Genomic DNA, 17,130 nt, shown 5'->3' on the forward strand with positions numbered 1-17,130 from the left:
TTAAGCACCTTTTCCCCAGAATCCCTCTTGAGGCCGCGGCCCAGCAGGCAGGATTTTCCTGCTGCTGTTTGTAGGAATTCAGGTCAGGGCCCGGTCTGTGTGGGGCTCTGGCCGTACCCCCGCCCGGCAGGTGTGCCAGTCCTCAGGCCACAGAGATGTGGCGTGTGCTGTGGGCCCAGCCTTGGCTGGACGGCAGGGCCGGCTGCAGCTTCGTGTGGTTGTCCAGCGCTGGCCAGAGATGGGCTGTGACCCCCGAGGAGGATGTGTCCAGCGGGGAAGGGGCAGTCGTCACCACTGGCACCTCTTGAGATGACCTCCTCTTCCCCCACTTCCTGCTCCAGCTTTTCTTTCCATATCCGAGTATTAAAGAGGAAACTTAACTTTTTTGGGGGGGTCCTTCCCTAGCCCTGTTTATCTCACCAGTCATACAGCTGGGGGTCGGGTGGAGTCATCAGGCTTACACCACACTTGCCCTTGTTCTAGGTGGCCTTCGAGGGCTCCCCAAAAGTGGGCTTGTTAGGCGCAGTGTTAGCATGCTGTGGTTTCTGCGAGTTTGTTTGTTGCTGCTCTAAATCTGGGGTTGTGTGGAGTTCATGTTGGGGTTTATCCATAGGCGTCAGCACTTCTCAACTTGCTTGGCCAATAGTGGCTGAAGGAAAAACCTTTTTGCAGTGTTTGAGTTGGGCTCATTTAAAATGGTCTAGAAAATGTGAAATTGGCCAAAAAAGAAAAAAGAAAATTCCCAGCTTCCCCGCTTCCCCAGGAACAGAGACTTCTGAGGAAGTATGTGAGAAGTATGACCCTGTGCATGTCTCTTTGACCAGGTCACCATGGCTGCTGTTGGCTCCGTTGCTGTCCCCAGCTGTCCCCCAGGTCACCTCCCCTCCTTGCTGCCTGTGTCCAGAGGGCGTGCACAGGTTCCAGTGGATCAGAAACCTGGTTCCAGAGTTTGGAGTCTCCAGTTCTCACGTCAGGGTGCTGTCTTCCCCCACAGAGTTTTTTGAGCTCATGAAGGTAAGTCGCATCTGAGAGAGAGAGTGATGGACGTTTGAGTTACAGGCCTGGCAGAAGCACCACCTTCGGTTCTGGAAGGTGTGCACGGCTGCTCAGCATACTCCTGTGGGTTCTGCCTGGTGGGTTTCAGCTCCACACATGGCTGGGTCGAGCCATGATCGGAAGCTCCCCGGAGTGGCGGAGGTAGCGTAGCCCTGAGCGCGGGGCGGTGGGGGCAGGACCTGGGTTCTCATCTTGTGGCAGGTCATTCCCTCTAGGCTGTGCGGTAGCCCACTGGGAGGGAATCTGGGGAGGGGGCGTGGACCACCTGGCACGTCACCGCTCAAGACGTCCGGAAGGAATGAACCTGGTTCTAGTCAGGGCACGCTAGGCCTCTGCCCCTGGAAATCGCTCCAAATCTAGTAGCGTCATCTTGGCAGACGTCATGTACAGGAAGTGAAGACCCAGGTGACCCACAGATAGGATTTGATGTGTAGGAAGTGGCCGGAAGCCTCTTGCTCAGCAGAGGCTTTTACAGATGACCTGAAAATTTGGACGTCTGGTTTTGGGCCTCACTCTCCTGGTTCTTATCTGTTTGTGCCTGACGTTTGTGTCTCTGTTTCCTGGTAGACATGCTAAACTGCATTGGGGGGTGGGAGGTCAGCTTTCAGTACATCTCTCAGGTGTCTGTGACGTGTCCGGTTTATTCGTGGTCAAACTGCTAATTGGAATGAAGTAATTGAACGCCAAGGAATTGTTATTAACATGAACTCTCAGAGTTCAGATTCCGTGGGGTTAGGGTTCGGTATGGCGAGGTCAGACCGGCAGGATGCCGGGAAATTCCAGGAAACCGGTAGAGATTCATTTCCCTGCTGAATGAACTCTAGTTCGTTTGAATGCTTGCTCGTTTTCCCTGCCTGTCCCTGTTGTTCTGTAGACCCGCCTGGCTCAGTCCAGTACGCGTGGGGAGCGCATGTGCACGTGTGTGCACGCACATGTGTACTCTGCCCTCCCTCACTTCCCTGCCCGGCTCGTTGGTCCCGTGTGGCCTTGTTTGTGTAGAATCTGTGCCAGCGCTGTTTGTTCTTGGCTCCTCTTTGCTTCTCTGCGTGGCCTGAAGAAACACGGTTTTGAGAGGAGGTTCTTCTTTAGTGTCCTCAGCAACCGCGGGTGAATGACTGGGGCTCCACATGGTGATCTGCTGGCCGGGAGCCGGCCCCGCTGGGAACCCGCCTGGGGTGGGTGGGGCTGTGGAGCGCGGGAGGAAGCCGAGGCCGCCTTTTCCTGCCTGCGGACCTGCGTGGGGGACGGAAGGTCCTGGCACATGCTGCCCGAGTGAGTGGACGTGTTTGTTCCCAGCACAGACAGAGCGCCTGCGTGCCCCGGGGTGAGGGTGCGTCGCTGGGTTGGTTCTGCCTGGTCCCATGTCGTCACGATCGTCGAGGCTGTGCCAGTGGACCTGGTGTCCCACAGGAAACAGTCAGGCTTGTGTCTTATTTGTTGGTTTTCCTTTGTCTTTTCTCTTTCTTCATGGTCACTTTGCCCACAAGCATCCATCTTAATAAATAACAAGACAAAGGAAACTTGGGAAGCTCTTTTGTTTTTTCCTTGTATGTACGTAAGCCTTTCCCCAGCGGTGTGTTCATCACGTATTTACCTCTTGTGGACAGTGCAGCCGAGGGTACAGCGTCCCTTCTTGAGAGGAAAGCAGGCCCAGGCCATCCTCTGCTGCCCTCCTCTCACCAGGCCTGCTGTCCTGTGTGTCCGTCGAGAGCTTGACCTTGGGTAGTGCTGCTCTTCTTTCTGCCTTTGCCACCTCCTGTGCGATGGGGTCAGTTGCCCCCCTGTGCCGGGGGCTGGAATAGGCCTGGGGGAGAACACGGACTGTTAGGAGTGTGCCCTCCTTAAATGTTCGTAGGTTCTGTTTACGTTTGGATACCTGGATACCTGTTTGTTTGCATTTCAAGAGTAACATACATGCTCGTTACAAAACCCCAACCGCACAGGTGGGTGGAGTAGGTGCAGGTTTGCACCCATGCTCTCCTACTCTAGCTCTGCCCCTGGGGCCCTCTCGGCAACTTGGCGAGTGTTCTGCATGCCCTGCGCGCGCGCACACACGTGCAGGGTGTGGACGGGTGGCAGTGGGACTTGTGTTCTGTTCAGTGATTTGCTTTTGTCTCTCAGCGGTACAGGGGACCGTTCGGTCAGTGTGCACAGATATGCTCCCTTCCTTTGGCGGCTGCATTGTGTCACATGCAGCCCGTCAGGCTTTCCTTCAGGCGGAGTGTTTAGCTCAGGTCCTGATTGGTCGGCTACCATACCGTTTGGCTTTGCTTTAAACATTCAGTGGTGAAGACACAGGGCAGTTGAGCTTCCTGTTGCTGCCTTCAAGGTCGAAGCACTGCATTTTCTCAGTGAGCTACGAAAACGACGATTGGGAATTTTTGAATTGTCTCTTCTCTTTCAGGGGCAGATAAAAGTAGCCAAGAGGCGGGTCGTGATGGCGTCCCTCTACCTGGGGACAGGTCCTTTGGAACAGGAACTGGTAAGGTTTAAGGAGTGGTGGGTCCTGGTGGCAGCTGCGAATCACCTTAGAACCTCAGGGCGGCTCAGCCGTGAGTCGGCAGAGTGGCCCTTTCTTGGCCTCCGTCCATGGCCAGCTCTTGTTCTTGTGGCCCAGATCCTGGGGCATGTCCGGAGGACCGGTGAGGAGGCCTCGGGAGCTCTCATCCTGGGCTTCTGGCCGTGCTGGCCAGTGTCTGCCTCACCCTGCACAGGGACCCCTAGCTTGCCAGCACAGACCTGGTTTTGCGTGGCCTGTGGGCTAAGACTGGCTTTACATTGGTTCTCCTGGAGAAGAATATCATGTCTGACCCATGGAGAATGGCCAGTGGGCAGGCTGTGTCTTGGATTCATTCATTCAACAAATATTTACCAGGTGCTCCCCACGTGGGGGGCACTGGCTGGCCTTTGTCTGTGGGGATCACCTGTTGAAATGTGTGTGGGAGCTGGTGTCCTAGCGTCTCCCCGAGTGGCAGGGTCCAGACTGCCTGACGCACAGACCCTGCTCCTGTGAGGCCCAGGCTGGAGACGGGCGTCGGGTGGCGTCTGCTGATCACTGTGCGAAGGCCATCTCAGATGAGGACGTTTCTTAGCCTTGGCTTCTGAGCGCTATTCGGGGGGGTGGTGTTCAAAGAGGACGGTGGGGCATTAGCTGGCGAGCTGATTCATTTTTAACACAGAACCATCTTTTCGGATCTTATACTTCTGTTCTTTTGGGGTTCTCTTCTGGGTAGGTGGATTGTCTGGAAAGCACTCTAGAAAACTCACTCCAAGCAAAGTTTCCTTCAGACCTCAAGGTGTCCATTCTCCTGGACTTTACCCGGGGCTCACGAGGTAGGTCTGATGCGCCCCCAATGTGGCCCCCCAATTCTTCCTCTTTTACAGCCTCTGTTTTAGGAATTACACTTGCTTTCCCCATCCTCAGGCATGGGTGGGTAGGATGGGGGGAGCTCTTTGAAGACTGGCTGGCCCGGACTGTCAGGATTCCTTCCGCAGCACACGACTGCAAACCCAACTAAAAACAACGTGGGCAAAAAGAAACTTGTTTGGACTCCCGTGACCTGCTTCGGGCGGGGCGGGGCCGGTGGAGATTTGAGGTTCAGGTACTAGGACCTGTTTCCTGGCCCTGCATCCTTGCTGCTGGCTTTACTCTCGGCTCCGTGTGGTGGCCTCTGACAGCCAGGCCTGTCTCACCACGACATCTTGTCCCCTGGAAGAGTCTGCATTCCTGATGGTCAGACTGGAGCTCCCAAGTGTGCTGACCGGCCCAGGCCTGGCACTCCCTCTGTGGAGCTGGGGGTGCGGAAATGCCAAGAGTGGGGCGAATGAATGCTGGTGGGTAAAACAGCCGCTGTCTACTGCCCGACCACATCCGTCGGCCCTGACACGTGGCGGTGTCCAGGATGGAGGCTGGCCTGGAGCTCCTCCGGCTACAACCTGCGCCAGGTGGCTGACCCGGTTTGGACGGGCTGCGCCGGTGAACGTGGGCCCATGTGGGTGTTTTTCCTGGTATGACTTGCCTGTCCCCTTTCTTCTGCTTGCCCTGCATTCAGGTAGGAAGAACTCTCGCACCATGCTGCTCCCGCTGTTACAGAAGTTTCCGGAACAGGTCCGAGTCTCCCTCTTCCACACCCCGAACCTCCGCGGGTTTCTGCGGCTTCTGATCCCGGAGCGCTTCAACGAGACCATCGGCCTGCAGCACATAAAAGCGTATCTCTTTGACAACAACGTCATCTTGAGCGGGTGAGTGGGCTCCTGCCGGCAGCCTCTCCCTTAGCCTTCTCCAGCGTGGACGTCCGCGGAGCACAGAGAAGGGCAATTCCGTCTGCTGGAGCCTTCGAGAACCTGCCCGTATGTGTCAGTCTGCTTGCCTCCTCTCCTCTTCTCCGGCACTGAGTCTGCCTGGCAGCTGGGTGCCCTCACAGGGCTGTTAACAGATAGCCAGGGGTGCCGAGATAGGGACGCAGCCTCGGTGTCCATCGATAGGCAGATGGATACGGAAGAGGCGGTGCATACACACAACGGACTATTATTCAGCCGTAAAAAGGAATGAACTCTGCCATCTGCGACAACATGGCTGGGCATAGAGGGGACTGTGCTGGGTGAAGTAAGTCAGACAGAGAAAGACAGGTACCGTATGATCTCACCTATACGTGGAATCTAAACAAAAAACAAACGAATAAATAAAACAGAAATAGATCCACGGAGACAGCAGATAAGCTGCTGGTTGCCCAAGGGGAGGGTGGAGGGTCGGGACATAAGAAAAGCAAATAAATAAAATCGTACCGTACTTTCTTCGTTGTAAATAATACCAGCTCGACAGGTTTATTGAGCACTTCCTGCGTGCTAGCCGCCACGCCAAGCCCCTTCTGTGTGCTCCTCATTTACTTCTCACCGCCACCTTGGCTAGTGGGGTCCTCGCTTTATACACGAGAAGCCAGAGATCAGAAAGGACAAGTGACTTCATCAGCAGGGCCAGCAAAGCAAAAGCAAAAACAAGACAGAACCAGGGTGGAAACCCAGGTCCTTCTGACTCTAAAACGGGCACTGGTGACTAGCCCCGCATGGTAGTTGGCTCTGGAAGTGTCCATGTCTCTTCTCAGCTGATGGTCAGCTCTGTGAGGGGCAGGACTTCGCTGTCACTCTTGTATGTCACCTCAGTGCCACTCTAGCCTGTCTCTTGTGAGTGATGGTTAATTGGCTCCCATTGCGGCTGTGCCCTGATCTGCGTGGTCACCCTGCTGCCCCGCTCCTGCTAGCTTGCCCGTGTCCTCAGCTGCTTCTCCTCCCTGCAGGGCCAACCTGAGTGACTCCTACTTCACCAACCGTCAGGACCGCTACGTGTTCTTGCAGGACTGTCCCGAGATTGCGGACTTCTTCACGGAGCTGGTGGATGCCGTGGGGGACGTTTCCCTGCAGCTGCAGGGGGACGACACAGTGCAGGTGGTGGAGGGGATGGCACATCCCTACAAAGGTAGGGTCCTCGGCTGCGCTGCCCCCCGAGCATGTGGGTGGGTGGCCTCGCCCCGGGCTCGGGGGACTCGAGTGGTAGAAACTCATGCTGCATTTGTTGCTGAAGCCAGACGGGTGACTCGCTGGCCTTCAGCCATGCTCTGCCGCTGAGGGAGCCGTCGGGGAGCTGGTGGGAGGTGGGAGCTGGGCTTCCACGGCTTCAGTCTGTGTGCCTGGGGGCGAGCCAGCACCCTGGCCCCCGCTGACGGGAACTGGCCTGCGCAGTGGCTGCCCTCCTCAGGCCGCGGACTCTGTCACGCGTTGGCTGGTGGCTCTGTGGCCTCCGGCCTGGAAAGTGAAATGAGGAGCCATCAGCTCTGTTCATTGGAAACAAGCAAATTCTGGCAGCTAGCGTTTCCGGGGGCATTTGTGTTCCTGTGATTGTGACTTTCTGGTGGCCTCCAGGAAGGTCTGCTGCGGAATCTGCAACAGCGTCAGCAGTGTGGGGAAGGGGTTAAACCCAGGCCACTAAGGAGGGGCTCCTGAGGTCCCCACCTGGGACGCAAAGCAAGGCTGTGCGTCTGCCCAGACGCTTGGTTATCACCATTGAGTTTTGAAATTCCTCATTAAAAAATTTATGGAAATCTGTTTTGCCTTGTTATATGAACTAGCAATGACATGTTACCCTTTGGCTCGCAAAGCCTACAACAGTTACTCTCTGGCCCATACGGAAAACGTTGGCTGACCCCCTTCTCACTTAACCGGCCACGCACGAACGTGTAGAAAATGTCCCACGTCCAGGGAAGAGGGAGAGTCATCTGGGGAGGGCTGAGGCAGGGTGACTGGGCTCAGGGGCGGTTCCACAGTCTGGGCACCAGCTGCAGGAGACAGAGCCTGAGGTGGCGTGTGGAGGGTGGCTGCCCTCTCCCTGGTGGTGGCTGGTGTCACAGGGGCCATCATGCACGGGCCATTCCCTCTGTGTGCTCTGTCGCCCAGCCCCGACAGGCACTCAAGTGTGGCCCTGTTCCCAGCTCAGGCCCTGGCGGCCGTCCTGTCCTCCCTCTCACTCTTGGTCAGTTGCTGAAGGCTGGCTGTTGTGTCTCTCTTTTCAGAGTCAACTTGTCAGTGTTGATATTCTCCACACTTGTACTGTTTTCATTCTTTTTGTTCATTTCTGCTCTTTGGCATTTCCTTTCTTACACTTTGATCTTTTCTGTTGTTTCCCCCTCACTTCTTGAGTTGGGTGTTTAGCTGATTAATTTTCAGCCCTTTCTCATCTAATAACATTTACAATCATTTCATTCTTTTTAGTATGTGTGGATGGCTGCTCGTCACCAGTGTCTGTGTGACCCGGGCCTGCCTATTCACACGCGGCCCTCGGAGGGCTCTCCTGCACTGTCCCCACCCACGTGCTCAGAGCTGTGGGGTCTCCGCCTGCTGTGTGTGGCTGCCTGTGCTGTGTGCTTACACTTACAGGTGTCTCTGGGTAGACGTGCTCACTGAGGGGTCACGTGCACAGCAAGCAGCAGTCACGGGTGTGGTGTGTATGTGCTCAGAGAGGCTGGCCCCCGGAGCCCCCTCGCGTCACCCTCCCCAAGTTGCCCACGGTCCTGCTCTCTGTCACAGTCAGTTAGTCTGGCCTGTTCTGAAATGTTTAAGCGGAATGGCTAAGGCCTATCCCCGTCCCCCTGAGCGCAGGTCCTTGCGGCAAGGCCCTTTCCTGGGTGTTTGGCCACAGGGGCCTCACCTGCATCCTGTGCCTTGCGCTCGGTAGAAACGTGTCCGGTCAGTGATCACTGTGGCCTCTGCTCACCTGTCGGTGTCGTGTTCCCTGTGCTGGGCAGGTGTCCGGAGCCCCGACAGCTGTCCCTGACCCCTCTTTCCCGTGTCTCCCTGTAGGTGACCGGGCTGCGTACTGCAAGGCCGCCAACGAGAGGGTCATGGGTGTCATCAACGCAGCCAGGACCCGCCAGCAGATGCTGCATGCTCAGACCTTCCACAGTGATGCCCTTTTGACCCAGGAAGACGCCGCGGCTGCTGGGGACCGGAGGCCTGCCCCGGATACCTGGATTTACCCGCTTGTCCAGATGAAGCCCTTTGACATTCAGATTGATGAGATTGTCACCGAGACCCTGCTGACAGAGGCTGAGCGCGGCGCCAAGGTTTACCTCACCACCGGCTACTTCAACCTGACGCAGGCCTACATGGACCTGGTCCTGGGCACGCGGGCTGAGTACCAGATCCTGCTGGCCTCTCCGGAAGTGAATGGTTTCTTCGGGGCCAAAGGGGTGGCAGGCGCCATCCCGGCCGCCTACGTGCATATCGAGCGACAGTTCTACAGTGAGGTGTGCAGCCTGGGGCAGCAGGAGCGAGTCCGGCTGCAGGAGTACTGGCGCAGGGGCTGGACCTTTCATGCCAAAGGTAGGCGGCGGCGGCCGGAGGACCGCGCCCCAGCGGGCAGCCTGGGCGGGCGGGGGAGGCGGGGAACACCCCCCAGCCCTGGCCCCTCGTTAGTGCCCCTGGTGCCCGGTGCCTGCCGGTGAGAGCCCTGCCCCTCTCTGGTTCTGTCTTCACCACAGCCCTGCGGGCACATCACACTTGTCCTGTTTAAGTGCGTTTTAGTTGTGCAAAGCCTCTCGTTTACGCACCCCCGACTTACGAACTCACATCGCTGGGGTGACTGTTTTAGAACATGTGCACATCTGCTCTCTGCAGACGAGCCCGAAGCGTGTGATTCATCTTCCGTGATTGTTCTCCCGTGTGGGCCAGGCCCTTGTCAGGGCCCGAGGGGATTCTTCAGGGTCGTGTCTGGCACTAAACAGCCCAGGTTTTCAGTCTTTTCCTCACCACTGCACTTGGTTTATAGCCTAGAAAACCGAAGCCGTGCCCTTACGACACGCACGTGGGCGGTGCCGCTCCAGGGGTCCATCTGAGCCGTGTGTTTGTGGTGCCCTGTCTCTCAGGCACCTGAGTCGCCCACAGGAGGCGTGGGCCCAGGTGTTTGGTCTGAGGCGGGGGTGCATGGGTTTAAACGCACGCTCAGCAGCAGATTGTCCCCGCTGCTGCTTGATGCTGAGTGCACCTGTCTCAGGTGGTGTGACGCTCAGGCAAACCGCTCATCCAGGTCGCTTAGTCCAAAGGTGCGGAGGGCCCCTGAGCCACGAGTGAAGTACATGGCTTTTCTGGCTGCTCTTTGGTGGTTCTGAGGCCCGTTTGGCTCCTGGGCTGGTCCCTTCGGAAGAGCTGAGCGAGGGAGGAGGGGTGGAGTTGCCTCGGCCCTCCCGTCGCAGGGGGGATCCCGGCTGCATACGGCCGCGGCCACTTGTCTGTGCTGTTAGACTGGAGGTCGTCTTGGAATCCTCAGGCTGAATGAACTCTTTTTTTTTTTTTAACCCAGTGGTTTTCACGTGGGGCTGCATTATAAGAAATACTGAAGCCCAGGCCACCCCAGACCTGAATCCAGCTCTCTGGGGATTGAACCCAACACAATGTTTTAAAAAACTCCCCAGGAGAGTCTGATGCCTTCAGAACCGCTGTCGTAGTTCTTACAGCGGTGAAGCTGTATGTGCGCCCTGAGTGGTTCCCGCTGCCTGCTTCCAGCCCCACGGGCCTGCTCAGGCAGGTGGCCGTGTTTGGTGTGGGAAGGGAGCTACCCCATCGTACTGACCCATCCATTGTACAGTGTGTGTCACTGGCTAAGCCAGGCTGGGGGTCAGATGTCTCGGCAGGTAGGGCCAGCGCGTGGAGGGGTGTAGAAATATGTGAGGATTGGCTTTGTTACTTCTGAGAATAGCAGCAGTGCCTGGGGTGGGGTATTGGAGACAGATTGCTGGACAAGCAGGGAAGCTTTGAGCTTTGGAGATGACGCACGAGCCTGGATGTGTGCCTGGGGAGCTGCACAGGGCACGTCAGACAGCACTCGCTCCTTATCTGCCCTGTGGCTGGGCCAGTAAGGGGTCCCTTGTCGCTCGGGTCCCCCAGCTCAGCCTAGCTCATCAGTTCTGACTGTGCCGTGGGTTATTTCCCTGAAGCTGAGTGATAAACGTGCAGTGACTCCCCAGTTACCGTTGAAACAGAAACACCTAACCGGCTTTTCCAGTGTGTCTCGCCTTTTCCCGGACTGGCATGCTTCTGGCGCTCCCTCCCCCCGCCCTGCTACGGGTGTGGCTCTGCAATCTGGGGGCACTGGGTTACTGGGAAGGCCAGGAATCCCAGGGTGTGTTTGTGCATGTGTGTGTGAGAGAGAGGGATGGGGGTGGGGGCGGTGCGTGGAGAGCAGAAGGGCCTCGCCCTAATGTGAGGAACCCGAGGTCGGAGATCACTCAGTGCTGAAGTGAGGGTCCAGGGTACTTGCTGCTCAGTGGCTGTGATGATAGTGGGGGCCTCAAGTCAGCCCCTTTCTCTGGCTTATCTTCTGATGGTCACTTCTCCCAGAGCAACCTCGAAGAGACACAACCTGTGTCGGACGCAGCCCAGACGGGCATGGATTTCGGTGGTCGGAGCAGTAGACCACTTACTGACTGTCCATTCTCTGCAAGGCCCTGCTGGGTACAGGCGGGGTGCCTGTTTGGGGTGTCTGTTTGGACCCTGGAAAATTCCTGCCAAAGGCTGAGTGGCCGATACCACTGTGCCCTTAGCCAAGGTCCTGCAGGACAGGCCTGGCACGATCTCGGCTCCTCTTGCTCCCGTGAGCCCTGGGGCAAGAGACGTGAGCCGGACAGTGTGTTTGCTGCTTCTGGATTCCTGTGCCTCCGACGGTGTCCTGTGTGTCAGCACCTCACGTCCCTGGGTGGCAGGCAGCGAGAGGCTCTGAGGGCTGAGTGTGTTGCACCTGCTGCCGGCCTGGCCAGGAAGCTCTGCTTGCTCCGTGCCCGCGGGAGGCTCACAGGCGGGGTGGGGAGAAACAGGCATGGGTGGCAGTTCAGTCCATGACAGCAAGTTCCAAGGACTTGAGGACTTTCTGTTGTACGGATATTGTTGGGAAAACTGGTATGTGCTAACTTTGCTTAGGACAGGCTTGCCACCGGCGTACCTGGCCGATTTCTTAGCAGACTTGAATCTATACCACATTGTAGTCAATTGACTTGCTGCAAAGAGCCAGCGGAGCCTGCCCCTGTTAAAGGCACGTGCTGGAGACTCCTCTGCAACCTGGTTCATCTGTCTCGTTTCCACCGGGGTGTTTGCACAGGACGCCCATTGAGGATACTAAGGAGACCCTGCGCCAGTGTGACTCAGTGGAGGGAGCAGTCAGCAGGCTCGAGTCTCGGAGCCAGGTTCTCAGGCCACATTTACCTTTGGCAGAAGTGGAGGAACCTGGTTCAGCGTCTGTAAAATGGGGCGACAAGCACTGGATCACACCCAGGAGAGCAGGGTGACATGCCACGCACGGGGGACTCATCGGGAGGTGTATCCCTTGGGGAGAGAGGCGGCCTTGTCCCCTGGGGTGGTGGTGCTCTTGTCCCCGGGGTCAGTGAGGCCAGAGGTCTTACTTGCGGCAGGGCCTCTGGAGGTCGCGCAGGCATCAGTGAGCTGGCGGAATCTTCTGATTCACAGCCCCTCCGTTTCCTGTTGCCTCTCCGCTCCTTACCCAGCAGGTGTGGTGGGATGGGTCTGGGAGCGGGGGTGGCGTCGGGCCTCCTAATGGAAAGCTGCTCAAACACTGCAGGAGAGTCCCCGAGTGGCCCCCGGGGATTCTGAGTTTTCGTGTCTGCTTTCACTTACTGTGCAGGTAGTAGACGCAGACGCTGCTCTTTACAGATGGTGGAGCACGGCATACGTTTTTGTCTTATAACGGAAAGTTTGTGCCCTTTTGTTTGTTTATTTTATTTATTTGTTTAAAGACTTAGCTTTTTAGAGCAGTTTTAGGTTCACAGCAACATTGACAGGGTGGGACAGATCTTTCCCATCCACCCCCTGCCTCCCACCTGCACAGCCCCCCGCCCCGTTACCAACCCCCCACCAGATGGTGCATTTGTTACAATGCATGAACCTGCACAGACGCGTCATTACCACTCAGAGCCCACAGTTTACATGAGGGGTCACCTGCTGCTGTACTTTCTGTGGGTTTGGCCAAATGTGAAGTGACAGGGACCTACCGCTATTGTGTCACGCAGAGTAGTTTCACGGCCCTGAAAATCTCTGTGCTCTGCCGGTTCGTATCCACCCCCCATCTCCTGGCAGCGCCGATCCTTTCACTGTCTCCATAGTTTCGCCTTTCCCAGAATGTCACATACTTGGAATCACACAGTATGCAGCCTTTTCACACTGGTGTCTTTCACTTAGGAATATGCATTTAAGGAGGGTCCTCCCTGTCTTTTCCTGGCTTGACAGCTCATTTCTTTTTAGTGCTGAATAATATTCCCTTGTCTGGATGGACCACAGTCTATTTGTCCGTCCGTGTCCGTCTACTGAGGACGGCTCGGTTGCCTCCAGGGATCCCCCTTTGAAACCTGGTTCTGATTGAGAGTGGTGTCCAGGGGGCCAGGCGCAGATGGCTTTGTGTGCAGTTCTGAGTACTGTGTCCCCCACGTGCCAGCAAACTGACCTGTCACGAGGCTTCAGGGAGCCTGCGTGAGTGAAGCCTGGCCGGCTCCCTCCTCACATCTCGGCTCTGCTCCATGGGGTGGGGGGGGGGCTCACACATCACGGGACTTCTGGAAGAAGCATTCAGCTTTCCGAGCCTGGCCCAGCCCCACCCAGTAGCCCCTTCAGATGGGGACTTGAGGATCAGAAAATGAGTTTTAAGACGTTAACTTTGATTCATCTGGATGCAATATTCTGGCGTTAACAGCACAATGTGTATGGTTAGGGCGGGGCAGGGCTACAGATGAAGATTTTTCTGGCTCCTGCTGACAAGGAATCTGTTAATGATTGTGAGAGTTGTCACTATTTTTACTGCCTTCCCGACAGGCCGCTTGGCATAGTGCCCAAAAGCGAACTTGCAGTGAGAGCTGGGGCAGCTCCATCCTGTTTGCCCTGGCACAAGGGAGGCAGGTGTCACCTGGGAACTGGCAGGTAGGCTGTGGGGGCAGCTCCCCGGGCTGCTCCCCTGAGACTGAAGCGTGCACCCGCTTCCAGGCTTCGGGGTGTTTCGTGCCATCCTGGCCTCGGAACAGGCGGCTGCTCATCTCTCCACGGCAGCATAGGACCTTTAGGTCTGCTGTCCCCTCTTGCTTTTTCAGGGGTCTGAGAACCTTCTGAGATTGATTGCAGACTGTCGTGGGGCGGGGGAGGTGAGGAGGGCTGTGTAACTGAATTTTCCTTGGAGTGATCGTCAGGGAAGACCTCTAACTCAAAATGTACAAGCTCCTGCTTAGAACCTCCGAACTTTTCTTATGCTCACTTTAGTCATCAGTTGTTTTTGGAAGAGGCTTTACTATTTTCATTTATTTTATTCACACAAATGTTTACCAAGTGCCTGCTGTGTGCCAGGCAGCATTCAAGGCCCTGGGAATAGTCACTGGGATCCAGACAGACTGACTCCCTGGCCTCCTAAGGCTTGTAGTTTAGTGGGAGGCAGATAATAAGCAGATGAGTCTCTTCAAATATAATGGAAGGGCTGTGAAGGAGACCAGAGCACGAGAAGGGATCCAGGCTCACAGGGGTCTGTTAGATGAGCGGTGAGGGAGGGCCTCTCTGAGGAGGTGACATTGAGGGAACAGAAATGTGAAGCCCCAAGACCCCGCGGGCCTTGCAAAGCAGCACAAGGCCGTGTGGCCAGGAGTGAGGCGGGGAGGGCTGGGAGTGGGGCAGTGAGATTGGAAGGTGGCCGAGGCCATCGGCAGGGGCTAAGGCATAGAGAGCGGTGGCCTTGGGGAGCCTTTGGGTCGTCTGGTTTGCCCTTCAGAATGAGGCTGGGCCGTGTGGAGAAGGGGCTGCAGGCGGGAGTGAGCAGAGCAGAAGCAGGTGTCTCCTTTCTAAGGAGGAGGCGTGGAGCAGGGCATCTGGTCCAGAGCTGGGAAGCTGCAGAAGTCTCGGGACTCCAGCCCAGTCTTCCTGTGTCCCCCGAAGCAGGAAGCACGCACTCCAGGGCACCCACACACAGTGCTCCCTCCCAGCTCATTTGAACCACCCCTGCTCAGTCCCAGAAGTACTGTCGTCCCGCTGGGAAGCCTCTCCCTGACCAGGTGATTCCTGGAACGGTGGAGAAGTGGGGCCCAAAGGTCAGGCCTGGAGTGAAGAGCTGGGGCTTGATAACAGGTTTCTGGTCTGCTGGGAAGTGTCGTGTTTCCCGTCAGCGAGTCCCTGTGACATCCCGGAGCTCCAAACGGAGGGATAAAAGATTGCTCAAAAGAGCCTGTCGTCCCCCCACCCCCAGAGCCATTTCCCAGCTGTTCTCGGTGCAGAACAAGAGCTGAGCGCTCCTGACTGACAAGCTTCAGTCCTTCTAGAAGGACCACGTCCCAGAGCCTGTCTGCCCAGCCCTTGGAGCTCTGGGGGCGCTCGTGGCACCATTTATGGTCTTTATTTTCTTTTTGATGGAGAAGTACAGTGCAAGTTTGAGTGCAGGGGGCGGTGGAGGGGCAATCGCAGGCCTCCCCAACGTAGTCAGCAGGGCAAAAGGGGCGCCGCCTCTTCAACCCCCGCTGATCACCTGAAGTCCATCCTGAGCTGAAGAAGGAAGTGGAGGGAGGCAGAGGTGGCAGGGAAGTAAGAGTGTGTCCCGGTTCCCAGGCTCTCGGGGAGGGAGCTGAAAAATTCATGGTCTGTTATACGCAAAGCGCGGGTATGCGTGACTGCAGCACACAGACAGACAGTATGTCCGTGACAGTGAAGTTTTGTTCTGAGGGTGCAGTTAGGAAAAACGGGTGTAAAACCGCTCCTTCAGGGCCAGTAGTGAGAACAGGCTGAGAAGCAGTGGTACGTGTGGGGGAGCTGGGCGGGGTGGTGGTGCGGGCTGGCCACCCTGTGTTGAAGCAGATTTTACAAATAAAAAGTTCCCGTAGGACCAGGCCCTTCAGCCACCCCAGCAGACCCTCACAGCCAGGGTGGCATTCACGTCAGCCGTGACCCATGTCACCCACGAGGGTGTCGGGCCTCAGTCTTACCTGTCCCCTTGCTGGCTGGACAAGGGCTGCTCTTGGCGTCAGAAGACTTGGAACAGTAAGCTCTTGCCTGCCTTCTGAGGCTGCTGGTGAGCTGCCTGTTGCCGTGTCCCATGTCCCGTGTCCCTCCCCGCTCCAGACTCTGGGAAGCCGGGCAGGAACACCTGAGCCCGATGTGCCTACACAAGACAAGCACGGCCATTTTGCTCGGACCTCCCTGGGCAGCGGGTCAGGGTGCCAGGGCCAGCCCGTCCACCCCTGTGGTCTCTCGACACAGGATAAGGCTGGCCACGTGCTTGTCCCCATGGCAGTGGCCCAGTGGGGCAGGACAGTTGAGTGGTGCCCACAGGCAAGTGAGTGGCTTTGATGTGGCCCCTGTGTGTGTGGGGGGGATGTCAGACACATGACAGGAACAGACAGCAGAGCGTCGTCTTCTCTTACCCAAGACGTCCTTGGAAATGCTCTGAGTGAGAATTAGGAAATGACCTTCTATTTTTGGAGCTTGGTGAGCGTTACATGTTGTTGATACGCCTCTGACGATGGTGCATGACTGGCCCTTTGAGAGGGTCATGTTGGCGGAGGAGAGGCCAACGGTGCTGGGAGGGTGAGGAGCCCGCTGCGAGCAGGGGCGCCACACAGCTGCCTGGCACCCACTCTGCCACACGGACTTGGGGCGGGGTTTCTGGGCAATGTCCCTGGTGCTGTGAGGGCACAGCATGGAGGGAAAGCAAGAGGCCAGGGCAGTCGGGGCTCCCTCCTGTAAGAGGAAGGAAGTCGAGAGCGACAGATGTGTCTGGGAGGCTTTGGGATTGTTTTTGTGGGAGAAGTAGTTCTGATGGGGGCGGGACTGTGCAAGTGGGCCCTGGCGCTCGGGGGTAGAGACAGAATGGGGGCACAGGGTGCAGAGCGGAGGGCCTACCTGTCCCGTTTCATGTGACGTTTTAGGTTCTGAGAGAATCCGGGACCTGCATTACAGAAATGTCACCATGGTGTTGTCAGAGACAGCAAGTTGCCAGGTGGGGGGACAAAGTGGGAACTCCTGTTCCAAGCTGCCCGTACTGTGCCCTGCCTGGTCTCATCTCTGAGTGTTACGTCAGCCGACTTATTTTCTAGCGAAAAAGGGGAAGCAGTGTCCTCTGGGTGGGCAGACTTGCAGCGCCTCTGAGGTCTGGCCCCCACTGGGCTCCAGGGGACAGTGCCTGAGCCCAGCTGGTCTCCCTCTGGTGCCCTGGGGGCTTCCAGTGTGTGTGTTGTGTTAGCAGCCTGAAGAGGGAGGTCGTGAGTCCCTCGGGAGGAAGGCCCTGGCCTGTGTTCAGATAGACACAGAATGGTGTGACTTGTTCTTACCAAGCGCCCGTGTCACCCCCATGGAACCGCCCGCCTCTCCTGTAGCCGTGTAGCACGGCAGTGGCCTCTTTCCCTCAGTGCCCGTGGAAGGACGATGGAGCTTCTGCCCAGATAGGCTGAGTTCCAGTGGCCAGGCTGTGGTAGAGGCAGTTCAGAGTGTGGGAAGGGCCTCCGGTTAGCCCCTGGGGTAGGGGGGCAGAGGCACCCCAGGTTCCCTTTAAGAACCCACTTC

At 57.0% G+C, this 17,130-nt stretch overlaps 1 protein-coding gene across 3 annotated transcripts in view; it reads left to right on the top strand.

The window, feature by feature from the left end:
* PGS1 (phosphatidylglycerophosphate synthase 1) overlaps positions 1–17,130 on the top strand; it is a 33,918-nt gene that overhangs the window by 8,510 nt on the left and 8,278 nt on the right. For all 3 annotated transcript variants that reach the window (XM_081027369.1, XM_081027371.1, XM_081027370.1), the window contains exons 2-7: positions 825–1,014; positions 3,461–3,538; positions 4,290–4,389; positions 5,109–5,298; positions 6,351–6,529; positions 8,407–8,928. In XM_081027369.1, coding sequence (XP_080883495.1) covers positions 825–1,014; positions 3,461–3,538; positions 4,290–4,389; positions 5,109–5,298; positions 6,351–6,529; positions 8,407–8,928 — 1,259 coding nt within the window. The remainder of the gene's footprint in view (positions 1–824; positions 1,015–3,460; positions 3,539–4,289; positions 4,390–5,108; positions 5,299–6,350; positions 6,530–8,406; positions 8,929–17,130) is intronic.

Source organism: Rhinolophus hipposideros, assembly GCF_964194185.1.
Source record: "Rhinolophus hipposideros genome assembly, chromosome: 20".
NCBI lineage: Eukaryota > Metazoa > Chordata > Mammalia > Chiroptera > Rhinolophidae > Rhinolophus > Rhinolophus hipposideros.